The sequence below is a fragment of the Adelges cooleyi genome, unplaced genomic scaffold (genome assembly GCF_023614345.1).
Source record: "Adelges cooleyi isolate 19-005CV unplaced genomic scaffold, UGA_ACOO_1.1 ACOO_flye_CR_arks_rails_tigmint_CR_PRNA_41, whole genome shotgun sequence".
Taxonomy (NCBI): Eukaryota; Metazoa; Arthropoda; class Insecta; order Hemiptera; family Adelgidae; genus Adelges; species Adelges cooleyi.
In genome coordinates, this window is record NW_026096090.1 from 1,200,812 (window position 1) to 1,227,483 (window position 26,672).

At 33.3% G+C, this 26,672-nt stretch overlaps 4 protein-coding genes across 10 annotated transcripts; 2 read left to right on the plus strand and 2 right to left on the minus strand.

The window, feature by feature from the left end:
* The first annotated feature begins 212 nt into the window (after positions 1 to 212).
* Positions 213 to 5,909, plus strand: LOC126841903 (microsomal triacylglycerol transfer protein). Its single transcript, XM_050578675.1, has 14 exons — positions 213 to 1,032; positions 1,761 to 1,910; positions 1,993 to 2,152; positions 2,425 to 2,576; positions 2,657 to 2,817; positions 2,912 to 3,072; positions 3,128 to 3,249; positions 3,308 to 3,468; positions 3,679 to 3,942; positions 4,092 to 4,323; positions 4,387 to 4,608; positions 4,692 to 4,846; positions 4,915 to 5,082; positions 5,592 to 5,909. Exons 1-14 carry the CDS (start codon positions 544 to 546, stop codon positions 5,734 to 5,736), a joined length of 2,742 nt encoding a protein of 913 aa, XP_050434632.1. The 5' UTR covers positions 213 to 543; the 3' UTR covers positions 5,737 to 5,909.
* A 584-nt stretch (positions 5,910 to 6,493) lies between these two features.
* On the minus strand, positions 6,494 to 9,556 carry LOC126841904 (nuclear pore complex protein Nup93-like). 2 transcript variants are annotated; one of them, XM_050578677.1, is made up of 2 exons: positions 9,371 to 9,556; positions 6,494 to 9,199 (listed from the first exon to the last, which is right to left on the minus strand). In XM_050578677.1, exon 2 carries the CDS (start codon positions 9,188 to 9,190, stop codon positions 6,671 to 6,673), a length of 2,520 nt encoding a protein of 839 aa, XP_050434634.1. In that variant the 5' UTR covers positions 9,191 to 9,199; positions 9,371 to 9,556; the 3' UTR covers positions 6,494 to 6,670. The 2 variants fall into 2 exon arrangements, with proteins under 2 accessions (XP_050434634.1, XP_050434633.1); XM_050578676.1 differs by having other exon boundaries at positions 6,498 to 9,199; positions 9,375 to 9,556.
* A 186-nt stretch (positions 9,557 to 9,742) lies between these two features.
* LOC126841909 (uncharacterized) lies at positions 9,743 to 13,395 on the plus strand. The gene is made up of 10 exons (XM_050578691.1): positions 9,743 to 9,887; positions 9,978 to 10,065; positions 10,230 to 10,431; positions 10,540 to 10,650; positions 10,710 to 10,826; positions 10,902 to 11,003; positions 11,071 to 11,148; positions 11,283 to 11,535; positions 12,403 to 12,552; positions 13,272 to 13,395. The coding sequence occupies exons 2-9, from the start codon at positions 9,995 to 9,997 to the stop codon at positions 12,450 to 12,452; spliced, it is 984 nt and encodes a 327-aa protein (XP_050434648.1). The 5' UTR covers positions 9,743 to 9,887; positions 9,978 to 9,994; the 3' UTR covers positions 12,453 to 12,552; positions 13,272 to 13,395.
* Positions 13,396 to 14,351: 956 nt separating this feature from the next.
* Positions 14,352 to 24,853, minus strand: LOC126841908 (cystinosin homolog). Of its 6 annotated transcripts, none has more exons than XM_050578688.1 (11): positions 24,832 to 24,853; positions 18,586 to 18,666; positions 18,415 to 18,511; positions 18,152 to 18,334; positions 17,238 to 17,378; positions 16,826 to 16,922; positions 16,638 to 16,757; positions 16,166 to 16,336; positions 15,952 to 16,069; positions 15,776 to 15,878; positions 14,352 to 15,037 (listed from the first exon to the last, which is right to left on the minus strand). In XM_050578688.1, the coding sequence occupies exons 2-11, from the start codon at positions 18,626 to 18,628 to the stop codon at positions 14,926 to 14,928; spliced, it is 1,185 nt and encodes a 394-aa protein (XP_050434645.1). In that variant the 5' UTR covers positions 18,629 to 18,666; positions 24,832 to 24,853; the 3' UTR covers positions 14,352 to 14,925. The 6 variants fall into 6 exon arrangements, with proteins under 6 accessions (XP_050434645.1, XP_050434642.1, XP_050434644.1 ...); XM_050578685.1 differs by lacking the exon at positions 24,832 to 24,853 and adding an exon at positions 22,058 to 22,568; XM_050578687.1 differs by lacking the exon at positions 24,832 to 24,853 and adding an exon at positions 22,014 to 22,568.
* Between the last annotated feature and the right edge of the window lie 1,819 nt (positions 24,854 to 26,672).

Here is a 26,672-nt window from a genome sequence, read left to right on the forward strand (position 1 = left end):
AACAGAAAAAAAAGAAGAAGAACGCCGGACAAGACGCGCGGGAGGGGAGTGGCGGGTCGAAAAACAAGTTGGTCAAATCCGGGGAAACGTTATCGCCGCCACAAGACCATACTACCTATCGCGGTCGTGGTGGGGCCTACGGTACCTATATTGTTGTTGTATAATATTGTTACAAGGTGGAAACGAACGTCGGCGGCCGTTCGTATTATAGCGGTCGCCGGCCGGGTCAGTAGCCCGTAGCGGTATTCCGTCGGTGAGTCGGCACTGTGGTATTCGCGCACCGCCGGCCGTATACACAACGTAATCTCCGTTAACCTTGGTGGCATGAGGCATCTCGGTTCAGTGGTGTGTTCGCGCGCGTTCCCGTACAACGTGTGATTATGCGCGTCCCACGTTAAAAGCTTCGGCTATCGCGGACGCGTGGACAACAATAGTGTAACGATTATTGTTATTAGTTATTACCACTTACCCTTAGCAGTGGTCCCCGTACGGCGCGCCGATTTTGTTTTTGCTCAGTGACATTTTTCATACGCATTTTCATATATGTTTTCTGATCGGGATATAGCAGGTAGTCGCGGTCTCGTCGTATCCACTGTCGCCTGCCTGTTGCTGGCCGTCGGGCTGTCGGTCGCGCCGGTCGCCGGTGCGCTGTTCGGCGCCGGCGATGCGTATTCGTACGTGCTGACCAACACGGTACTGCTGGATGAATCCCGCAACGAGTACGACAGAGGCCGTCCCGTGGGCCACCGGATAACGGCCGGAATCCGGGTGAACGTCGTCTGGCACCATCCGGAACACGGCAAGCTCGTGCGGGTCCGGGCGTCCTCTTCCAGGCTTCAGACCCGGCCCAAGAGTAAGGCGACGGCAAAGGGCGGTGAAGAGTACGTAGACCGCTCCAACTCCAAGCTCGGAGACTTCAACAACAATCCGTTTTTGGTGCACTGGAAAGACGGTCGGGTGCAGAGCGTGTACGTGACGAAGGACACCAGAACGGAGGAAAACTTCAAAAAAGGAATAGCCAATCTTTTGCAGGTACGTGAGTCCAACAAGTACATTATATGCGGAGTTGAGGCCAACGCTTAGAAATAGGATTCCCTAAAATCAAAATTAACCTGGCTTAAATATTTTTATTCGGGTAATGTCCTAGTGCAAACATTTAAATGAAGTCTTAATCTTTAGTGTTGTACTTTGAATTTATTTTTCAGTTCCTTGGAAAAGTGCATCTTCCTTTTAAGGTCAAAGCGTCTAACTATAGTGACCTAAAGATACTACGGTACAATGTCTGTTTAATGGATATTTTTGGCAAATCAGTATTAAACTATCATTGATAATAACAATTAAAAACACCAATAGGCTAACGTTATTCTATGTATCTACTTCACGGTATCAGTGGCGCTACTGAAAAGGGAGGGGGCTTGAATGCTTTAATTCCCAAAACTCCTTCAAGTTACCCAAAAATACAGCTACCATATTAAGTTAAAAAAAAAAAAAAATTTTATTTTTTATTTTTATGAGGGTTTATGAAGAGCAAGATTGATAATTGTGTGTTTTATATTTTTTACGATAAATTTTTATATTATTAAATTAAATTTAACCATCATAGTAATATACTAAAAATTGAGAAAACCCAAAAATCAAACGTTATTTTAAACATATTATTGCTTAGGTGTATATCCATATGTTATTGTCAAAAACAACGGCCTGGCATTCTAACAAGGTTAAAAATATTACCTAATGCATTTTTACTTTCTGTTCAATAGTTCCAATTGTCAAACGTGGACATCTTGGAAGACTCTACACTGGGCCGGTGCAACGTCACTTACAGCAAAATAGCGGACAACGCGGTTTTGAAACAAATTAAAGACTGCACGCCGCCCAAAGATTTGAACTATGTCAAACATCCGGATAAGGTGAGGGTCAACTACTATTAGGACTTAGCGATTTGTTTAATTACCAGGAATGAAAGTATAATCTTACTGTGGTATGGTTTAGATATTGCGAGGCGTCCTCCGGTCGAAACGCGAAGGTCTGGTCAAGTTCAATGACGAAACGTTGACGGAAGTTACCATGGAAGAAGACCACGAGTTCTTTACCGAACTACTACGTGAAACAGGGGCGTCTGTTATTTCAAAACAAGTTCTCAAGCTCACAGGTATAACTCCGAATTATCAGAAACGCGGTATACGATATGTTACCACAAAATTGTTTGACAAACCTAAACTTTGTCTCACGAGAGAACAGCCCTGCGCAGAAACTAAAACGCATTACTCTCGGATGTGCCACCGCAGACAGGAGTGACGCGTTTTGGTTTCTGCGCAGTGCCGTTCTCCCGCGGGACAGAGTATATACATTTAAATCTTACCTAAAGTCCGGTTGAATATTGGACACAAGCGTATTACTGTACCTTCAACACTAATTCCGCAGGGAACGAGTCGAAGGAAAAAGCCGTGATGGCCGAAACTCTGAGTCAAGCGGTCGGCGAACAGGAGAAAAAATTGAAGCTCAAATTTAACAAACAGTCTTTAAGCATAAATCATGAAGTCAAAAACTGCAAACACTATAAATCATGTAACAAAGTAAGTTACGGGCGTATTGCCTACCAAAAAAAACATCACACCGAATACGAATGACTTTTGTTTTTATTTTTAATTCGCAGTTGGAAGACACGGTGAAGAAGCATCACGACGCTTTGGTGGATACGGAACTGGGCATGTCCAAATCCGCTTACGCCTCCATTGAAGTCATCGATGCGATCCGAAACAGCAAAGCGGACGCTATCGTCAAAGTGTTAAAAGACGAACAAAACGAAGACATAGAGTGAGACTCGTTTATTGTTTATGCCTCGATTAAAAAGAAAAGCACGTTGTTGGAATATAATAATAATTACCATTTTTTTTTTTTTTTTAATAAGAATTCAGCTGTACGACTTGTTGGGATCCGCTTTGACGGAAGACTCGCACAAAGCGGCTATGGAGACGTTGGATTTTTCGGAAAACAGCGATTTCGATAAAACGGAAAGGTACTTGTGGAGCGCGTCGGTCAAGTTCAAGCCCAACTTTGAAGTCATACAAAGTAATGCGATACTTAGCGGGAAATGTGCGTTTATATTAACGATGACGAGTTTCAGGTCTGATAAAACTGTCCGAAAAGAAATTGGCAAATGAGAAATTAGACGACACCGTGTTCAACACTATAACAGCTATGACTAGCCGTTTGGTGAGGTACGACGCCTCTGAAAAACATTTGAAGGTGACGTTTTATACTTAGGTGCGTTTGGAAACGTTCAATAATTGTTTTTGCATTTTAGCTTTTCGACGAAATCCTATTGAAGACGTTAGAAAAACTGAACGGATGCAACAAAGGTGACGACGACGAATGCCGTTTGGTGTACATTAGAGCATTGGCCAACCTCAGACATCCGAAATCCATTGACGTCTTGTTGGATATCGCGCAGAACGGAAATAGAAAGTAAATAAGCGTTTTTTCGCTCACGGTAACACTTGTAATTGGAGCTCAGGGCACTAAAATAAATTATTATTAATCACACGGCATAACGGGGCTAAAACAACTTGGGGGGTAGAATTGTATTCTTTGTCACTCCAGTGAGCGCCTACCTAAGCTGCTTGAGAGGTAAACAGCTAACTGACGCTACTTTTACGAGTTATTTTTTGTTTTTAGGCCCAGCACGATCGCCATGAAAACGGTGAAAATATTAGGACCCTCGTTTTGGGATCACAGAGTGTTGAAAGCGTGCGACAAGATCTTCTTTCAGTTGGTAAGAGAGCGCGACAGCAGCGCAAGAATGATAGCGTTGAGTATACTGCTGGAGATGGGCCCGGATTACGAACTGCTGAAACACGTGCTCAAGTGGCTGCTAACGCCCAAAGAAGGATTCGAAAACAAACAGTACGCGTTGCAGCAGCTGAACGAATTGGCTAACCAGTGAGACATTTAAATACAGGCTCTTGTCGACCGTTTGATTATCGGCATGCGCGATAATCCTACACACAACCGCGATCATAACATAATATTTATTGAAAATTAAGAATCACTCTTGGACCTCCTCGTGTACATGGTTCATTTATTTGCAGCGACCGTGGTGCGGCCAAACTGTTGCGGGAAGTGTTGATCCGCGAAAAACTTAACCATTACGGAGTTCTCGCCCAAAGAGGTCTCTCCTCGTCGTTTTCCAGATACTTCCTGGACTACAACAACATTACCGGACTGGTCAAGTCGTCTCAACACATTTACACGGGTGTCACCAAACGCGGTTCGGTCGATATCATCGTGGAACACGACGGCCACCAGTACCACTTGTGCAACGTGAGTGTAAAACCGAAATTCAATTGTCGTTAGGCATTTGCGACTTAACACGATGGCTTTCAGTTGGGTATGTTCACCACGGGTTTGGGATACTTCACGTCGCTGTACGACGATTCCCCCAATCCAAGAGAAACTACCGACGAGGACAACTTGTCGGCCACGGCCGGCTTGGAAATCACGATATTCGGGGTTCACATAAGACCTTTCCTAATGTTCACCAGCCAAGGCCAGTTGATGGGGCACGTTTGGGCTGGAACCGGATCCGAAAGGACGTCAGTCATTCAGGTACCCGGCCGTTTTTCCAAAGACGACCCTCCCCCCCCCCTTAAGCGTTCCACTATATCATGCTATCTACATGTTTCCTACAGGGAATATTCCAGCTGATGGAACACCAGGAGTACCTGCCGCTGAGCACGGGAACGATGGCCGAACTCAGCCTGAAAGGAACCCTGTCGTTGGATATCGCCGGCCAGATGCAAATGAGCCTGTGGAATAAAAACGCGCAATCGTTGATCGAACAAAAGTGAGTAAACACGAGCCGGCGGTTTATTCGTACTTCAATGGTATAATATTACCTATTAACGTTCACAGCGGCGGCATCGGCATACGGGGAGCTCTGAAACTGGACACGGACGTGGTGACGACCGGTGTAGACTTTTCTCTAATGACTGAAGGGTTGTTGCATACGTACAGCGATGCAGAGTTCGCCAACAAAATCGCCTTGTGCATGCAAATCGTCTTGGTGGACTCTAACATGACGTGAGAATCACTGTGATAACAATTAGAACAGGGAATAGAGATTTTAACCTCTTCTATTCAGGACAGTAGTTTACACAGAACTTTATACTGCAGGGAATGGCTTCCAGTTGCAAAACAAAAGATTAAACTTTTTATTTTGAATAACTTCATTACCTAACCTAACCGCGAATTTTAGAATTATTTATTAGCCGGTTGTAAATGATCGCTAATCCCTGCTCAGCACATTTCACTTAGTTCCTACTGAACTATATACCTATTATAGTGGTTTACGAGCGAGTTGTCTTAATTATCGAACATTATGGTTTTGGGGTTCTCTTTGAATAGAATATTATTTGGGACGGGATTTTAGCAGGGACGGATTGGTCGATTTGCAAATGGACATTTTTCACTCAGTTCGCCCCCGTGTGAATTTACCTAAAACACTGCCCCGAACTGCTTAAGCTGATTGTTTGCCTGGAATACTCAATATGCTCTATACTTGCCATAAAGGTTTTGTTATTGTTTCACAGGACGATCACAAGCAAAAACGAAATCGTTCACGGTTACCCCGAGCAAGTGCGAAGGATCAAAACTAGGACTCACCCTGTAGCCGGACGCACGTTCGCGCTCAACAAATTAGTCAATGAATTTTGCAACGACATCCATTCTCGGTAACCACATCCGCTCTTGGCTGTTTTGGTCTAGAATTAATTTTAACAATATAATATGATTTTACCTCACACGCGACTGAACTTTTATATTTTAATTTAATTTTAAGTTTTTGTTAGTCAGAACAAATTTATTTTTTATTTATAAATATATTTGTCTTGTGTGCTACTTTTGAATAATTCTGTAGTGTGTCTCGACATACTGACCATTTACGTTGTATGTTTTATTCGTGTGCATTGTGCGAGTTCACTCTGTATAAACTACCTACGAAGAAATGTTTAATTTAGAATTCAAAATTTACACGCGGTTCCCTAATGTAAGACTATAGTCAATCATTCCCAAATGTTATTATATCATTTTACACTAATGTGTTATGTGTACCTATATAGCTGTTATTTATAAGTTAATGAAACAAAACGGTAGATGTTATTTGAAATATTTTGCTTGGTTTAACAGTTTTATTTATTAATTACACTTGATCAATGATCATTAAAGAGTTTTGAAACAATTTTTCATCATCAGATCGTCCAAAGTTAAATACAACCCGACTGTTTACTATATTATAAATTATAATTTGTATGTTCATGAAATAGTTTAATATTATTTTTTTAACTTTAAAATAACATTTTAAGTATCCAAAAATCAGTCTGTACAATTAACACATAATCTAAAACTGATTAATCACATGTCTTATACCTTCCATAAAGACATATTTTAATACATTAACAAAAATTATAACAATTATTCTAGGTATAAGAACAAAATTAATTTTATAATATTTTTTTTCTTAAAGTACCATTTTTAGCAATATAGAATATAAAAAATGCATTAAAATTACAAAATGTATAATAATAAATGAAATAATAACATCTCAAGAGACTATTCTTACGATAATACATTCAAAATCATTAAGCTGTAGGTAATTGTTAGGTGGTCAAATTCAATCGAGTTGTATTTTCATAGCATTTGATGAAATGTACTCGACCGAATCCAAAGCAATATGTGTTGGAAGTTGAGCGGCGAATAAATATATATTCCTTATCGTCCTCTGTATTCGCCTCTTTGTCCAGCCACCGTCAATACTCATTTCATAAATATCGCTAACTTCTTCCTCGATTAAAGAGTCATCATCCAACAACTCATCCGGGTGTTTATTAGTTTTGGTGTACTCTTGACAAAGCAAAACAAATATTGACTTAATAAAATGACTAATATTTCTCTGGACAAGTTCGCTTTGTCTAGTGCAGTTAAGTAAACACTGTTTCGTGTCGTCACTACTAAATGGCACTAGGTCAGTTTCTATCGCTTTCTCCATAACGCATAAGAACGGTATTTTTTTGGTATGATAGAAAAACGAGAACATTTGACGTAACAAGCGGAAGGTAGCAACTGGACCTATAGTGTCTAGTGTGCTGATTTTTTTTTCATTCAACTCTTCTGCGTACAGGTGTACACGATCTTCAAAGTTCTTGTTAAATATATTTTGCTTTTCTCCAGTTTTCACCGGGCTAGTAATATCATAGTTGTAGATAGCATGACTTAAAATATTATTCAGAACACCGTACGCAGCCTTGTCCGATGTCAGCATATACAGTTTAAATGCGACTTCAGGTTTATTTTTCTCCAATGATAATTCTAGTGTTTTGTCAACGATGGATTTAATAGTATCAACTTCAAAAACATCATGAAATATACTGTTGTCTTTTTCTTGGCCTAAACGTCCAAACATCCAATCACAAACATTTCCATCATACGAGGTTGCTAAATCAGCAACACATTTGTAAAATAAATTGTCTTTTTTTAAAGTTTTTAAATTTCTTAAAAAATAATAATAAAATGAAGCAAAATGGGGGTTGTTAGTTTCCAATTCGGAACAAAATAATAAAATCAATCTTGCATAGTTCAGGCGTACAAACTTTATGTCCACATTCTCGTTTGATAAAAATGGAGCTTGTAAACTTTCTGGAGTAGCGAGTAATTTTTTTTCTTCCAAAGCAATGGCTATATGAACAGCATGATTGGAAAATTTGACGTTGCGGTACAGAAAGTCTATGGCGCTCTCAAAATGTCCAATTAAAAATAAAAGCTCAAAATACACATGGGGCTGGTCCATATAAGGCTTGCCATGGTCCAAAACGTAACGCTGTAATGAACAATAGTCTAATCCATTTGAGTCTTCGGTATATTTACTGGCTAAATGTTCAGTTAACAACATCCATAGTTTGTCTTCAATTGTTTTAGCGACGGCTTTTTTTTCCATATTGGCTTCTACCATACCCAACAGAGAAAACAAAGTCTTTCTAAATGCGTTGTCATACGCGGGAAGTGTTTTATAAAATTTGTTCAATGTAATGCCGACATTGGAACCAACATGATCGGAGGAATTAGCCTCTGTCAAATTAATAAAAACATTTAAAAAGTCACTAAGACTAAGACCGGACTTTTGAATGAAATAATCAGCAACATCCATTTTTCCACACCTCAAACTAAAATAAATCAGTGGCCAAATTGTTTGTTCGTCTATGTGAAATTCATTTTGTTGACTTCCCAGACTTCGTCCTACAGTCATAAACACGTAACTACTTATAACCGAAGCCATAAAGTTTTCGTCATTGTTGATATTTAAATGTCTCGTTTCTTTTATAAGAAAAGCTTGGTACTTGTCTTCTAAATAATTTTTTGCATTTTTAACTAGATTTGCTTGGTTATCTTCAGAAAAACGTTCATGAAATGACCCTGAAGTGGTTTCAAAAGGAGTTATATTAGACATAATATATTTAACTACGTTCCAAATATGAGCAACTGCAGCATCGTCATTGTCTCTTGATATTGTATCTAAAAAATACTCAATTAATTCTTTGTTTGACATATTATCTTCTTTAGACTTGATATAACTTTTTACGTCGGCTATAAAAGAAAATATTTTGGGTGATTCAACATGATTAGGGTTAATCGTAAGAAACTCATTTCTTTTGGTAAGTAAGTTTTGTAGGCAAAATGGTACATCATAAGAGTCTAGTGCAAACTCATTGTACACAATATCCTTCTTCATTTTTCTCCAACTCGATGATATATTGTGCAAAGAGTTTATAGTCTCGTCGCTATCTTTTATTTCTAATTTTTTTATATAATCTTCAATATGTCTTCCCATAAGAGATTCTACACTACTAGAGTAATCCATTATAGGTTTTAAATCTCCTGATGAAGTGACATTGTCTTTGTATGTACATAACTTTTTCAACACACCAGAGTAGCTTGCGAGATCTAAACCACGGTTAGCCAAAAACTCTTTTGCATATTGCTCATCGCTTCCTACCAGTGGTCGCTTCAGAGTGAGATCAGCATTTTGACACAGTTGACGCAACGACTTGTGTATTTTAGACACTGGCTTTGAGTTGACAGTATCTTTACACAGGCTTTGTCCTTGTAACAAGAGGTTTTCTAGATCAGTGGCTGCCATACTTGTAAGCTAAAAATAAAAATACATTATACTTTTAAATAAAAACTATAAAATATATCATAGTTGCAAATGTTAAAAAAATTAATATTGCTAAGTAATTAGTAGAGGAATAGTAATAAATTATTATTTAAGATTAATGTTTTAAACAATTATATTAAAACTTAAGAACACAAGACTAACTTACTGAGAAACAAACCAACGTGATTTTGTGAATTGCAGCTGAATAATTTATAGGTCAACTAGATAATTTCGTTTTGGACGTTCAGAAGTTATTTGTAAGTTATATTTGAAAGCAAACTACTACTAAAAACCGCAGGGAATTTGAAATTTTTTTAAATCTCTTTCCGTAAATTGTTATCAATGTAAAATATGTAACTGGTATAGATAAGCTGGTAACATGCCTCTTTGCAGCTTGACCGTTGCATAAAAAATATGTTTGTGTAAATTGTAAGTTTTGACACCCTGTTTCCATAATGGTATACAATAAGTGATAATGGACAGGTAAAGTAAAAACAGAAACACAAGACTATGCAAATGAAAATAATATATTTTTAGATTATAGAATATCTAAATAATAATAAATATATAGATAAGTATTATATTGTAGTCTATCTGTCTATGTGGCTGTGCGAAAATTTGTCTACACTCTTATTTCTTTACTTTGAGGATTTCCCGTTTAGTAATAATTATTAATTAGGTAAGTGTAGTTATTTGAAATGTGCATTCTGAATTTTTATTAGTTAACCTCCATAAATCTTTTAAAAACAATATACGTCTTTTTTTGCAGCAAATTTCATTTTCGAGATGCCTAGTTGTTTTGTTTGTGGCAGGACAAGGAATGAGAAATCTAAAACTAAAAATATATCTTTTCACAAGTAAGTTTTAAATTACAGTTATGAACTATACAATCATAGTTGACTGCAAATTCATTTTTTTATTTGTAATTATTTCTATAGTTCTTAAAATTAGGTTATTTACCCATTAATTATGACACACTGTTGTAAATAAGTAATTTATATTTTTTATAACTTCATTTCAGATTTCCAACTAAAGAAATATATAGGGGAAAATGGTTTAATTTTGTTGAAGAAAATGCATTAAGCTCGGCCAATGCTACTACAAATAGTTTGATATGTTCTGTACATTTTGACTCATCTTGTTTTGTGATACATCATAATAAAAATAAGAGAATATTAAAAAAAACAGCAGTTCCGTCGTTAATTGTAAGGAGAGTAAAAAATGTAAGTTGTGTTATGTAGAGTATTTTTTAAAAAAAAATTTTATTATATATTTCATAAATCAAAATAACTGTTAAATTATTTATCTTTTTTGTTATTATATATTTTTAGTCCAAACAAATTACTCCTGAAATAGTAAAACCTTCTCGTCGAACTATCACATCAAATAATGAACCGAATGCAAGTACTGGTAATCTGGTTTTTGATAGGATCGAAGTAAAGGTGATTAAATGTTTCTTATTTTTTATTCCTTATTACAACTAATAATACAATTTTTTTAGGTTTGTGTTGACGCTATTTCTAATGCAAATAATATTAGTAAATGTGACGTAAAGGATAATATATCATCAATTTATGTAGATCATGATTCTTGTTCTGATGACAATCATTCTAATCAAGTAATTTTTCTTTGTGATATTTTTCATTATAATTTTATATTAGGTAATATATATATTTTGTAATATCAATTTTAGGTATCCACTGGCTCAAGTTATGATTCAAGCGATATAAGTTCTAATATTTTATTATCTTCAGACGATGAAAATAATATATTGGATGATAATCAATTAGTTCAAGTAATATATTCAATGGTTAAAATTTGTTTTGCTTGTTTAAATTATTTTTTTCTTGTTCTTTTTATAGGTATGTACTAGCAGCATACCTTGCTCTAATAATAGTATAGCAAACACTTCAAATTCAACCAGTACAAAAAAACCTTGCGTTAGTATTGTCTTTAACACATCGATAAAATAATACCATATCCGATAAATTTTTGTAGTTTAGTGTATTTGTTTAATTACTAATTTATGTTAAACTTAATAAATTTTATATATTTTATTAATTTTTTTATTTAGACAAAGTATATAACAACACTGATGGCTGCTAGTGAAGTCACAACTGCTGATTCACCGCGTAGCCGTTTTCTTAAACACGGAATTCAACAACTCGGCAATGAAGTTGTAAGTAAGAATCTGAAACTTAGGACTCTCCAGCAAATTATTAGAAGGCAGGAAAAAAAAATAGCTTCCGTGAAGTCAATGATAATCAAGTTGCAACAGGAAAATGTAATTAATGAAGACGTGGGACTAGCATTGTTGAAATCATTTGGTAAGCACTGCAATTATATAACAAAATTGGCCTTGGACTTTGTTAGGTATAGGATATAGGTAACACAATCAATAATAATATCAGCTACAGCTATATTAGATAGTGTCTTTTATAAATATATATATTTATATAATTTATTATGTTTATCTATGTCAATACCCACACTCCGCAATGGTAGCAATATACAAAATAAAGAAATTACAAGTTCTATAATGTTCTCAGCTCTTGGCAAAAGACAAACTCCACTATTGTATAGTTTGTAAATTAAAGTTTATTTTAATGTAATGTGCTGTCTATTTTGTTTTACACATTTATGATAGCTATTAATTTCTAGTATAGTAGTGCTAAATTTTTTATCCGATATAAAAAACTCCATTTATTACCATTGCATAAGTTTTAATTTGATTATTTATGAAGTATAAGTTTTTAATAATTTTCTTTGCAATCATTTAGTTATATTACAAGGTAAACAAAATAACTTAATGCACATTATTCTTTTTTTGGGGTGTTTTTCTCTTAATAAAAAAAAAAAAAATGTATTTATTTAAAATATATATTGTGCATTTTATTTTATTTTTTATAAGCTATTTTTCCATTACAACTTTTTTGTAAGAACTAAATAAAATTAGATGAAACTATATAGCTCAATTATCTCATACAACAAAATTCAAAAACATTAGCAGTTAAATGGTAATGTCATCAGATTATCATGTACTCTCAGGAATATTTATCAACTGTAAACAGTTGACCTTTAACATGCATTGTTCCCATAACTCAACAAAATTGTTATTCTTAATAATAATAAAAATTGCTAACTATATCAATTGTATGTATTACATTACTGTTATTGTTATTTAAATAATTTAGGTAAGAATTACCAAAGAAAATACCATGTACGGAATGACAAGTCAAATTGATAGATTAGGAGTGTTACCGAATACCAATGACTTTTTATCGCACTGCAGGCTGAAAGAAAAGCAATGGCTCAAGGATTGTATCCACAAAACGTTTAAAATAGTAAGTGGCAATATTAATAGTGTAAATATATAAAAAGCCAGCACAGTTGGTCTTCAGGAATTATTATATCTATACCCTGTCCGCTGAGAGGACATGCCGCGACCCGACGAAAATTGGCCGTTCTGCACATCCCAGCACATCACCCTGTGTGACTATTGTTCCCCCTGAGACAGCCCTACCTTCCAGCCTGTCCTCGGCGGATGCTTGGTAATCAGTCTGCATGCGCAAACCCGGTATGTTCTCTCAGTGGACAGGTTATAAAAGTGATTAGTTCACTATCAAATAAACGCTTTGATGCAAAGCTGTAGATGGTAAAACCTTTTAAATACAAGTAAAATAAATTATTTTTTAGACAATTAATGTGTCAATAATCATGTTGTTTGGTTTTTTGGGGGGTTTTCTCAGTGTAATAATAAGTGTAACTACAGATTATTTGAAATTAAAAAAAAGAATAATAGCATCATTTATAATATGTCTTCAATTATCAATTTTATAAGAACTATAGTGTTTTTAATTTTTTTTTATGGGGAAGGGGGCTTTTTTTTACTACGTATATAAATTAGTTCAGCGGCTTAAGAAATGCCAAGAAACACAACAAAAATAATAATATTAAAAACACTGTACAAAATGATCATCAGCCACATGAGAAAACTATTTTCTTGAATAAAACATTAAATAATACACATTTAATTCAATGTTTTGGGTTTTGTTATTTCAAGTGTTCCATAACGGATGTTCAAATGGTCAACAACAAACAAATGTATGGCTTGTATTTGCTGCGTAAAGCCGAGCTTGAACTTGAATGTAAAGTGGAAGAGCGACTACTTTACCACGTGACCAGCAGGGAAAACGCAATGGCGTCGTTGGAAGAGGGATTGGACTGGCGCAGGACGAAAAGGGCAAAATTCGGCAAAGGCGTTTCGTTTAGCGACGATGCCAACTACGCCAACTATTATGCGGCCAAGCATAGTTCAGGTAGGTTCTGGCAGAATATAACATTGTTTACCAATAACGCAATAGTGAGTTAAAGTATATGAATGTAAGACCCTGAGTGCTCTTTTGTCCAATATCTTGCAGTAATAATATTCAACAGGTTCAACCCCAAAATTTTCAAAATATTTAACCATATTGTTAGCCTCTGTTGTATTAATAATATGTCGCTTGTTTTGTCCATTCAGGCAGTCGAGCTATTCTCGTGTGTTCAGTGCTAATAGGCAATATTTACAGACTGAAACCTTTGGCAAACAAGTATGATGTTCACAGCATTGAGTACCCGCCATACAGATACGACACAACTCTGAGTTCTTCAGAACGAGTGTACGTCAAGTACAACGACTTTGAGTTCTACCCCAAGTACGTTGTGTTCTACATCACTCCGAGCTTGAACCAGTGTAGACGTCTCAAGGAAAAAAATTGCAATGCTTACATCCGACCAATTTTGGTGACAGAGTTCCAAAAGACGTTGGCGAAAGCTGATAAATCGAGCTTTTACGAAGACTGTGTCGCAAAAGTTGTTATTATTGGCCTAGTTTTTTATTTTGTATTAGTTCATTACGAATATTTAACCTAAGCCTGTAGATGCATATAAGAAGTGTGACTTGTTGAATATATATATATATATATAAAGCCTTAAAATTATAGTTCTCTTGTCTGCAATTGCAGACTTATAAATTGGACACTGGTCTAATTTCTAAGAGTATTTACTATTATACAAGACTTAAATTTATCTAATAATCAGTATAAATATATAATTTGTTTTGTAAAAAAAATATCACGTATTTATTCAAATAATATTATGCGAGTTAAATCCAATAAGTAAAAATATATTCAAAGTAGTTATTTGTACCTAATTAAATATATATATGTATAGATTAGATAGCAGTCTAACACTCATCTTCGCTTAAATATTTCAATAACCGAGATGTGTTGCAGTATACTTAGTATAAATTGAAACGTTTATTTTAGAAACTCTTTTAGTACATAGGGGTTCTGTTGGCATTAAGTGGGTTTCTGAAATATGCGATTCATAATATAACGTGTAAAATATTGACTTTGAAAAACAAAACAACATTAAATACTTCTATATTATACATTTTGTCAATAATTAGAAAGCTCAAGTATTTAACCTATTACTGCCCAAGTAAAATTTGCTCATACATTACCTTTGTTCAAATATTTAAACTTAAAATGTTTTCATGTTGAAATATGAGTTTTAGTTATTTAATACAAAATAATCAATTGATAGATTGTAACCGTAGTATTCTTTGGTAAAAAAATAATGGATTCAGTCTTATGAGTAGTCCTAAAGATGTGCAACATATTGACTCGGATTAGTCTGAACTAAAGTTTAGTCAGAAAACCTGTATGCTTTGCCTAACATATCGGATTGTCCAGATGTTCACTAGAGTTTTCTAACGAAGATGATGAAGCAGCGTCTTCCTCGTCAACTTCTGCGTAATTATCAAATTGTTGATAATTACTAACTCTATAAAAAAAATAAAAAAATAGTAGAAAATAATAACATTAATTATAATATCTCATTGTTAATAATTTTCTACTAGGCTTTTAGGTAAAATAAAGTAATCATAATTTAATAGTTATACAAGAAAATAAATATCTATTTGTGAATATAATGTGCATGGTTAAAATGATTTTATAATAGGTATATAACAAGCATATTAACTAACACAATCAAACAAATAGTAATTCTACCGAAGAAAATCAAATTCTAATAGCAAAAAAAAAAATAAATAAACTTAAATCTTATAATAATTTTTTTCTCTAATCTCGCCTACATGTGTATATATTATATATAAAGAATAACAATATTACTTCTAAGTTCAATACATTTTAGATTTTACAACTACTGTCTTATTCAAATAAAATAAAATAATAAAATATGACACAGCAGAATCATTAACATAAAAACATGATTTTAAAAAGAAAATTTGACAACTAAAAAAAAAATTTATATTAGGTGCAACCATTGAGATCATAAATTCGCGAACTCCTTTGACTGAAAACATTAAAGAAAATTGGATTTTTATTATCCGGAACATTTTTTTTTTTAAATTATAATACCACCACATTTTTTTTGGCGCGACAAGACATTATTGCTGATTGGTAAATGGCTTTTTCGCAAAAAGCAGACGATGGCTACAGTATAGTAAACATGCAATAAGCTACAACATGCAAAATGCAAAATAACAAACGTGGCACGTACCTGTAAAACACATAATGCTGCAAGAAGAATAACAAATCGAAGATAACGGACAATAGACCGAGACCGAATTTCGTTGGATCACCAAATATTGATTCCCAGTCGTCTAAAGCAAAAAAATAAAATAATAATCAGGTAGAAATACAAGTTATTATAAAAGGAAGACTAAAAATATTTACTGTAATTGTACGCGTTAATAATCATTTGGAAAATACTCAGAATGCCTCCAGTGAAGTCCATAAATATGTTGCCGATACTCCAGCCAACCGTGCTTTGTCGTCTATAATTCATTATAGCCTAAACATGACGACAATATATAATAATAACAAACTAATCATAAAAATGATAAAGCAATTTTCAACTCCAAGTAAAAAACCTAGAACAGACACTTACTTGTGGAATGTATTTAATAAGAGTAATCGACAACTTGATGTACGAACAATAATATAGGAAATCCAACCATGAAATTGTTTGTAAATTAACAATGATCAACAGTACAGCAACTATTACACTGTACAAAAGTAGAATTAATTTTGCTGTCCGAGAAACTTGTTGATCACCTCTCTGCCACATGAAACGACAAAATTAGAAAAATTTCAATTTCATTAGAATATAATATGATTGGCACCAGCCGTGGTTATTATTAAGATTTTGATTATGCCAACTTATTTTCTGGTTAATTTGTATTAAGTCAACAAAAATCGATCTCGGATAAGTAAATTGATTATTTGTTGTAAAAAAGTGAATGCAAACACATTTGGCAATGATCGCGAATGAATTTGTCTTCTTAGGGACTTCCAAACACTTGTTTTATGTGTTATATCAAAATAATTTTAGTATATTTATTAAAACCATCTTTAACAACCTCATAGCAAATACATTGGAAGACTGTAATCAATGTGGCAAACACGGCGTGAACTGAGAAGAATATATCGTTTAGTTGAACTGGATTATGACCACGAGGAAATCGTTCAAAATATTCTTGCTGTTAAACACAAAACAAAATTAAATTAATCAGAAGATAATGGGGGGTGTTAAATAATCTAGATATACTTCAATTTCAGGTATCCACAGGCCAATGTTGAACATTGAATAGAGAATAAAGCCAAGCAAGTTCAAGCATATGAAGTCAAAATTTAGTCCAACAACGCTGCAATAAAAATTAAACAATTACAAGACATTGAATGGTATGTAGCTAGGTACTGTTGTTCTTAGCTTTTTGTATCGTGGCTAAAAATAAAGTACTAAGGGTTAAGATGTTCAAATTGGGTTGTTTTTTATTCAAACGTTATAATAAAAAAAAAAAAAAGAGTATTTTATTTCATTTGTGTGACCAAACTTTTGTTGAAATGAAATAAAAAACAATGCATAACTAGGTACAGATAGTATAAATACATTTTGTTTGCACTTGTAGATTATTAAAAAAAATTAAAGCCAAAAAGATTACCTTTTTAAAGATATTTACCTTTTGCGAGACCAGTTTTCATACATTTGAGGATAAAATGATATAGACCAGGCACAAAAATAAATCCATCCAATTACAACACTACCCCAAGCCAAGTCGTTTGAATGTTGTATAGTTACTCTAACAAAAGCATCGTCAGCCCTAAAATTCAAAATCAAAAGCTGTAATTAATTAATAAAACAAAAATCTAGATAAATATTTTCCTAAAACTAATATAACAAAGTAAATGAGGATGCAGCTTGATATTTTTTTTTTAAATCTTTTTCTCTGACAAAAATAAGGTGTTATAATAAATAACAACTTTTGCAGTTTGATTATTTGGAAATCACTTAAACTGGGATCACCAGCAATACCCATTGCAGCTAATGTGGTTATTATTATTAATGTTTTATTTCATAAATATTAATTAATAAGATGTTAATTATAATGATTAATTTAACATATCAGTGTACAGATAATTTGACAGTTTTGATGACTAAACTAAATATAATTAAAAATAAAATCATCAATTATTAGGATTTAATTGTTAAACAACAAATTGTCTTAATAAAAAAAATCTTTAAACATTATTTTTATATGCTAAATATCAAATGAAAAACAATATTGTTCTTTTTAAAGTCAAAAACCAGTGAAGTTTTTATATTACAAAAATGCTTAATAATTATTATTTTGCGACTCGTTTAATTGAAGTAACCTATTTGGTCTTGTGTCAAGGGTGAAGCATTTAATATTGATTTACAAAATGAAAACTGAATGTTAAGCACACAGTCTTTAAAATTTATTTTAGTAACCTATGAAAAAAAACATAATCTACTATTATGTATAATTGTATGAAAATATGAATGACTTAAGTTAACGAGTTCAGGTGTTTTAATTTATCATATGATTTCAGCAGTTAATAATGAAAAATTTACTTGATATTTTTTGATGAACAATTGACTGACAATAGGTCGTGACCAGCGTCATGGGTAAATAATTTGATTGCCCATTCTTGAGGTTCTGACGATGCATTTACTGTTATTCCAGTTGTGTTTGTAGTTAACAAATCAGGGTGGTTGTTGTGCAAGACAAATAAAGAGTTTTGCGTTATGTTTTCACTAAAAAAAATTATCCAACAGTAACATTGTTAGTTTATTTAAAAATAAAAGACAAAAATGTAGAATTGAAAAATGCTTACTTTAAAAACAATGTTATAGTTTTTGTATCGTTTACTAATAGTGTCAAGTCCTTAGTGTCAAAGTATAAACTTGCATGAGCTTGGGAAAAGACTATACCTAAAAATAGACATACATTAAATACCTACAGAAAAAATATTAATTTTTTTAAATTAAACTTTATGTTTACTTACTTAATACTAGAAACAAACATGAGAGGTGAGAAATACCCTTCATGGTGTTGCCGAATGACACAAGGATCTGCAATGGAGTAACTGGAAGAAAAAACAAACCATTAGAATATTTCAATGACGCAATAACAAACTGACTAACGATAGCTCCGCTAACAGCCGTCATTAACAGTTTACACAAGTGTTCATGCACGTATTTTTTGGCATAGGAAAAACAGTATATGCAAGTCAATTGTATATTACAATAGTCAAAATAAGAGCAAAATTAAATTTAAAACCTAACTACAAAAAATAAAATAGAAAGAAAGTTTAAAATCTATATTAGGTGCAGATAGTTTATTACCTTTATACCGATATTCTACGATTGTTAAATTTAGTGGCAAGGGATGAAACGTCTCGAGAGACGGTGTTCAATGTGTCCAATATCATAAAACAAATACAAATAATCATAGCTGACATTTGTTGACGAAATATAATTGATTAGTACCCAACAAAAACGGTCAATATCTAATCTAAACCGTTAGAACGTTTTTTTTTTTTTTTACAGTAATAAATTACATTCTACATGACTTTAATAATGCAAAACTACAAACTCGAAACTACATTGTTATATTTTGTTTAGTTTTTCTATAGGTACCGAGTGCTAACGAAAAATAAATAAATATTATCATTTATCAACATAAAAAAAACATATGAGTTGTGAGTGATAAGAAAACAATATGCCGGTATGCGCAGTGGTGTATAGGTAAATAAATAAATCATTTGTGGGTATACACTATTTTTTAAACTATAATTAGAAGAAAAAATTCTCGTACCGCTTGAATTGGAGACCTACAATTATCTACAATTAATTTAATCACTAAAGAAAAGAAAAAATAATTTTTGAGACACCAGCTTAGTAAGTACCTACTCTGTTTAATATATGTTTTTTTTTTTTACCACATAGTAACTGATCAATCTATGGTTACTCTGTACGACGTATAACAATCAAACAATTTATCAATAAATAATGATTTTGTAGAGAGTATACGTTTTATGTTAGCCGTATACATTGTATTATTGTATCACATCATTTGAACGTAGATGTACAATCAAAAATAGAAAAGAGAATATACGCCATATACCCGATACACCACTGGTGGTCATATTGATGCCTGATCATTTTCCTATAGTTATCTAAATTGGTTATAACTTATAAGTCAATAATTTAATACAATTTCTTACAGTTCTATAATAATTACTGTAGAGCCCGGAATTTAATGTGCTAAAAACAACCAAAATAGGCATACGTTTAGGCGCTAATAAATGCTAATAGTGGCCTATATATGCCAATAACTAATAAACCTCCAAATATAGGTACACTTAACATTTGTATTCTTATTATTTTTAAATATTATTTATAGTTTTTAATTTTTTTAATATGTTGAGACTATTTTTAACAATAAAACTTATAGATAAAATAAACTTTTTTTTAACATAAATGATACAAATTATATAAATAAAATACCTAACTGCCAACATTTTTTTTATTTTCCATATTAATTATCTATATTCATTTATGTTGTACTATATTTTTCTATTTTTCAAAAAAAAAAAAAAATGTATTTTACATACTATATTGCCATTATTTTATTAGTACCTACTTTGAGGTACACAACATTTAAAAAAATGCAAAGTTTGAAAGTATTAAAAAATATGCGTTTATACATTCATTCATTTTTATTATTTATATGAAAAACAAACCCGAAATATGCTAGAATATGCAAAATAAATTGTTGAATTTGGATTCTTTAAAACGAAATTCAAATTTGTAGTTTATCTAGCTATTTTCCGAACCATTCTGTAAAAACATGCAAATGCAACAACTCACAGGTCTTTATTATTACATTCGAAAATCATATATTACAACAATTATTGTTATCAATTAGATAATCGCTCAATGCTCATCAATATAGACTATAGTCGATGGTAATCAATTAAAATCTTCTGACCGTCATTATAGTACCCACTGCGACCAATCATGGTTTATTGTACCAAAATAATTGTGAACAACAAAATATTCTATTATTCTTTTGGGTTGGACATTTCATCCATACTAGGTACAACTCGCAACCGTATAATACAAACTGTCCCTTGAATATAGATAATTTAATGCATTGGGATTGACCTTAGAAACCGTTTCCAAGTTAAAACCACTTAGTAAATAGATGACCTTACGAATCGACAATTAATTATTACATATGTATTTTTAATCTATTCCACAGCACGCGCGTCAGCATAATCTATAAACATAATATTTAATTAGTATTCATAAGACTATAAAACACTAGATTTTTTTTTAACGAGTAATGTTACCTACTAGAGCTAGATGAAACATATAACTATTGCGGGCGCTCTATTCTAATTCTACCCGGAAAGGAAATTCAAATATAAGAATATTCGAGTACTACGGTCGTTAATGGAAAACTATTGGAAACTATATTTGAAAATACAAATCACAAATTTCAAAATCGAGAATAAAATAAGTCACAACGACACAGACTACGTGCATTACCAAAATCAAATAATAAAACCATTAAAACCCATAACTTGTTTTTTATGTCGCTTATGTATTTCCCCCCTACTAACGATTCACTATGTGTGTCACGGTATATTGTTATTTACTATGTAAATAGCAGCTGCTGTTATTATAAGTTGACCGCGGTCAATAACTAGTTTCTTGGTCGATAACCGCACGGCGTTTAATATCCTTACTATATGTTCAAAAAGGTACCGCTAGCATGTGTGTACCTAATTATTAATGTAAATAATAATAATTTATGATACGGTATTTGGCGCGTTGTTCGAATTCAATAAAACAAAAAAAGCGGTCTGGCCAAAACAAAATATATTTGCAATAACGCACTCCTAGCCCGCCACAACTGAGAATTTATAGTTTTGAGAAAAATCGACTTGAAGTTTAAAATTATGATATCACAAAGTAATAGCGTTGGTTCTTTACCCGACGCAATAATGCTAAAATGTCCACAAATTATAAAATTAATTATCTCTATGCGATGTTGATTTTCGCTCAACACATTACACGAAAATTTGTTTTTATTCAATGCAAGAACGCTACACATCGAAATAACACAGTCAAGTATTTTGATTTTGACGATTAGTTGGATAAAAAGTAATACTGCCGTAAAGTAAATACGGCTCCGTTGGCTGTTGCTTTGATAATTGACTAAAAACTGATAAGGAATCATTACTGACACATGTTTTTGGTGGCTAAATACCAAAAATCATGTTTAACGTGGCGTTCTTGCAATATAATAAGTATAGAGCTAATTTTTTTAATACTGGAAAGTAAACAACATAATTGGTGAATTGTTGAGTTGTGCCGGTCTGGTTCTAGGGGTGCGTGCCATATGATAATTACACATACTTACCGTCCACTATGTGTATTACGGTTGTTATTAAAATGTCGACTTACTCTAAAGTAATATCAAGACCGATTGACAGAGGAGACTTGCTAGATGTCTCGTCGACGATTGGACTGCACAAGCACCCGGAGGAAATGCACTGACGGTTTCGGGCGCGGAACAGCAAAGAAGGAAACGGAAGGAGAAGAGAGGAGACAAAAAAAAAAATACCGTAAGACAAGACTACGAGTATGATTAATTACCGACGAGCCTTCGGTCATGCGTGGGACTCTTGAATGATAATAACAACAATGATAAACGGATCGAGCAAGATCGTTTTGTTCATCGACCGGTAGGAACAACAATATGGTCCGAACGCGCAAGAGTCGAGTCAGGCTTTTGGGCAGGGTGGGAGTTAGGTTACGCGATAAAAAAAGGGAAAAAAAAAGTTGTAAAAATCCAAGTACGCGAAACGAGTATGTATAAGACGATGATGTTTTAATTACCCGGATCTGCACTATGCATGTATACAATTGTTACAATAACGAACGCGCGACAATAACCATCCGAACTGTTATCATCGTATCGTAACACTGAATTCATGTGTAAATAGAGTACACTATCGGTGATCCGTTTCGACCTCGAGGGGGCAATCGTCCGCCTTTCCCAGAGAATTTTTACTCAGACTGCGTCTCCCACCTATTTGGACTAGGCCAAGACTGTGTTTGCCACACGGAAATATGTCCGTTGTCTTTTCGCCGTTGGGATCAAACGCCAAACGCTAAAAGAGCTCTGTAGGTACATGTGACATTATAACCCAGAGCAACTAATAAAATATTGAGTTCGTCCTATAGGGTGGTCTGACTGGTGATAGCGCCGGAAGGTATATATAACGGGAGGAGGTTAAGTCTTCCACTTCTTAAATACACTGCGAGACTATAGAGGAAAATATACTGCGATATTGAATTGTCTCGATTACGATCGTGTAAAAATCAATTGAACAAGTCTCAGCTGAGAGCAATCCTCGACATCTGACATATTAGAACGTATGTTACAAACCCAACTCAAGTTCTACACCGAACTGTTGGTTTATCGATGAACTGCGTGCCTTATATTGTTATAAAATATCAGCTGGGATACATATGAGGTACCACTGTACCGTTGAAGAACTGTTATTGAATTATTTTTGCATTTAAAGTGCACGATTTTTAATTTAAACAGCACGTACGCACGAAAACGTAATTCGAAGAAAGTAAACCATAGTAAAGCGGTTCTTATATTAAAACGACATACCTAATATTAACAATTTCATAATTGCCTACACTCGAGTTTGTTTTTTAACGAGTCAATCGATTATGTTTTTTTCTATTCATATCCAATTATTATAAAAAAAAAAAATTACAAACCGTCGGTACAACGATTTGAAGTTGGCCAAATGTATAGGCTTGCAAAGGTGCCCTATGATCAATACGACAAACGGCAAAGTGTGAAAATATCTAATTAAAAATCCCAAGTCGAAACGAGATTTGATAGGTCAACAGGCCGTTTCGATTGCCATTATATATTAAATGAATGCCATTATATGAAAATCGCATTCAGTCGAATCAGTTTTCTGTACGACATTGTTGGTACATAATGCGCTTTTGCCTAGTATTTTAAATAAATTATAATAGGTATGTAGGTTTACCAGAACGCATCGGGTCGCCCGCTGGTTAACCTTGTCGGCTAACTTTAAAAAGAACGTTAAGTACTTCTGGCGAAAACATGATTTTTGTCGAAAATCACAATTACCGCGAGTTGTATCTAATTGGACCGCAGCGAGTTTTTAAGACTTAGCAATGATTAGGCAAATTATCAATCTGTTAAACTGTTGCTAAAACGATCTGTGCATTACATCATGTATGCTATACGACATGTGCTATGCGGTACTTATTATCTATAATAGACTATATGTTTTTTTCGAACGTAAACCGCACTTCAACAATTATCGCGAGTGGCTATATTAATATTCATTTAGTATTAATCGAAGGCAATGAACTTGTTTTACTCTAAGGTATATGTCAACATTGCGCCAACGCCATCGGTCGCAGTGAAATGTATAATGTATTCATTTTTTACATAATATAATAGTTGTGTGTTTGACATGGCTCAACGTCCTATTCTAGGATATTTTGTAATTATTGTACAATGCAACGAAGCTGTCCGTCGTGCCCGACGTCGTTAGTATGTTTAACGTTAAACTAAGTTTCAATAAAATAACCGTTTTACGAATGATCGGCGCAGGAAAAAAACGAGGATCGGATGCGTTCAATTTGCTTATAAACAGTCAATAATGATTGTTTCCCCTATATCTATCAGCGTTAATTGTTATTATGCGTAATCGAGTTAATACGCGGTTATCGTGTTTTGTATATTAAATGATATTTGTTTGGGATTTATGCGATTCCCCAATGTTTGCACGTACTTGTTTCTATTAAAGTCCGACTCGACGGTACACCTACATAAAAAGAAAAATCTTGTACTAGATGAGAAAAAAATATATGTAATTTTTTGTTGGCCGCAATGCCCTCGTCTATACACGCACACACACACACACGGAACTATATTATAGACCAATGCTGCATTGTCCGAGGTAATAATAATTGTAACGTGAACTTGACTGGGACGCATTATTATAAATTAACAGCGCCACCGGCTAAACATGTATAATATTAATAATAATAATATTGCATCATTTATGTGATAATATGTTTTCACAGTTATTTATATATATATGTATATAATATAATATTGTATAATATACTATTTATTATAATATCTAATGCTAAGTTGTATCTATACCTACCTGTTCAAATCCATTAGACACTAAACGTTTGCCGGTTTTTGGCGCACCGTGATATTATTCAAAAACATCCCAGTTTACTATTAAAGACGTCGATTACGGTCGTATATTTTCAATGGTTCAAAACATCATTGCCTTCACTTGATCGGCTAATGATGACGACATCAGCTGTTATAAGCGATATTGTATTGACTTGTACCGTAGGTACACGAACGGGATAACGTTTAAACGTTTTGACGTACAGAAAATGTCGCAACCACTTGTACGCACACAATATTGCAGATTTGTCTAATAGCCACTGTGTAATTAAGGTGCACTTGGCATGTGTGCTAAAACAATAGACGCAGAGAGTTATGTTATGGCTATCGATGCACGTGGCAAAGTTATCGGTTCGATAACAAACGACTAATTGCATGTAATCAAATAATATTATAATCGGTTGTTGGAGTCTGTTGGAGAGATGATATCATCTGTTATTTTGTGTTCCCAAAGGTCAGGCGTGATAATATGTAGATAGTATACGACCCGCCGAAACTAGAATTTCCCAAATCGTACACGATTACTATATTATCAGTCATTAGACTTTAAAAAGATAAAAATGTGTGTGAAATAGGTACAGAAACGATGGCGAGTAGAGAAAAGTATGGAGTCGGAGGATTATAGGATCCCGCACTTGTGTGTATAAGGCGTACAAGAAGATGGACACCGTTGACATGATTTATTAATTATTATTGTGTATGAAAAGGATTACCATGGTTGTTAATCAGGATCTATCTAAAAACCATAGTATCTACTGATAGAATATAGGCTGTGGTTTGTAAAAACATTTTAAAATATGTATATCTCGTTTCCTTTTGCCCAATACAGAAAAAATATATATTCCGAGATTAGCCGTAAAATTGTCATCTAAAATTGATAGGTTACATCAATACATTTATTTTTATCTTAATTGTTCTTTAACTAATCTCTTAATGTTTTTTTTTATAAAGAACAAACAAATATAAGAACACTAATTTATTTGTATTAGATAAAAAATAATTAATATCGAGACTTCGAATAAACTGATTAAGATAACTTCCAAATAAGTCCATATTAATAAAAACGTATTATTTCGTGAAAAAATGTTTATGGACAAATTAGCCACATCTTGATGCCACAAACAGTGATATCAGACTATTACTTTCAAAGATATTGCAAAACGTATGTTTTCCGCCTATTGCAGTAAATGGTACCTATAAATCATTTTCTTTTGATCGACCTGAACAACTTTAAAAAGGGGATTTATCTGATTGTTACTCAAGCCCTTCAATTCTGATCCCTGAATGTTTTATTTTCTCACTAATTTCTTTTGCTAAAATGTAAACTATTTATGGAATCTATGAATTTATGTGCGATTTATTATAAAAGGGACTTTTATGACAATTAATGCCCAATAGAAATTCAATTAGTAAAAAAGTAATATTTTATTAAATTTTCCAAACTATACTATATCACATGTGACTGGAAGTAATTTATAATTACAATCATTGACATTAAGTCAATAATAAATCGAAACAATTTGTTTTGTGTATTCTGTAGTGTAATTATTATTAATATTTAACTTGTGACGGTTTGTCCGTATTATATATTATTAAATGTGTTTTTTTGTAAATGACTTAAAAATCGGTTTTAAATTATAATGTTTCAGTTTTTATGGCATATTTTGAAAAATTATCTTAATTTGAAATAAAAATATTTTTTGAAATAACTGAAGTGATTTTGTTTGATGAAATATAATTTTAATAGTTAGACAGTGGTACAAATTTGCGATACAAATTTAAAAAAAAAAAGAGAGAAGAAGACGT

What these genes read in the sequence shown, in the direction of transcription:
- LOC126841903 (XM_050578675.1), top strand. Translation starts at nt 544, where the DNA reads ATGTTTTCTGATCGGGATATAGCAGGTAGTCGCGGTCTCGTCGTATCC. An exon ending in GAATAGCCAATCTTTTGCAG is followed by an intron (nt 1,033 to 1,760) that starts GTACGTGAGTCC and finishes TCTGTTCAATAG; the next exon opens with TTCCAATTGTCAAACGTGGA. An exon ending in GAACAAAACGAAGACATAGA is followed by an intron (nt 2,818 to 2,911) that starts GTGAGACTCGTT and finishes TTTTTTAATAAG; the next exon opens with AATTCAGCTGTACGACTTGT.
- LOC126841904 (XM_050578677.1), bottom strand. Translation starts at nt 9,190, where the DNA reads ATGGCAGCCACTGATCTAGAAAACCTCTTGTTACAAGGACAAAGCCTG.
- LOC126841909 (XM_050578691.1), top strand. Translation starts at nt 9,995, where the DNA reads ATGCCTAGTTGTTTTGTTTGTGGCAGGACAAGGAATGAGAAATCTAAA. An exon ending in ATGACAATCATTCTAATCAA is followed by an intron (nt 10,827 to 10,901) that starts GTAATTTTTCTT and finishes TATCAATTTTAG; the next exon opens with GTATCCACTGGCTCAAGTTA. An exon ending in ATGATAATCAATTAGTTCAA is followed by an intron (nt 11,004 to 11,070) that starts GTAATATATTCA and finishes TTCTTTTTATAG; the next exon opens with GTATGTACTAGCAGCATACC.
- LOC126841908 (XM_050578688.1), bottom strand. Translation starts at nt 18,628, where the DNA reads ATGAAGGGTATTTCTCACCTCTCATGTTTGTTTCTAGTATTAA. An exon ending in ATGTTTGTTTCTAGTATTAA is followed by an intron (nt 18,512 to 18,585) that starts GTAAGTAAACAT and finishes GTCTATTTTTAG; the next exon opens with GTATAGTCTTTTCCCAAGCT. An exon ending in TTATTAAATACATTCCACAA is followed by an intron (nt 16,070 to 16,165) that starts GTAAGTGTCTGT and finishes CGTCATGTTTAG; the next exon opens with GCTATAATGAATTATAGACG.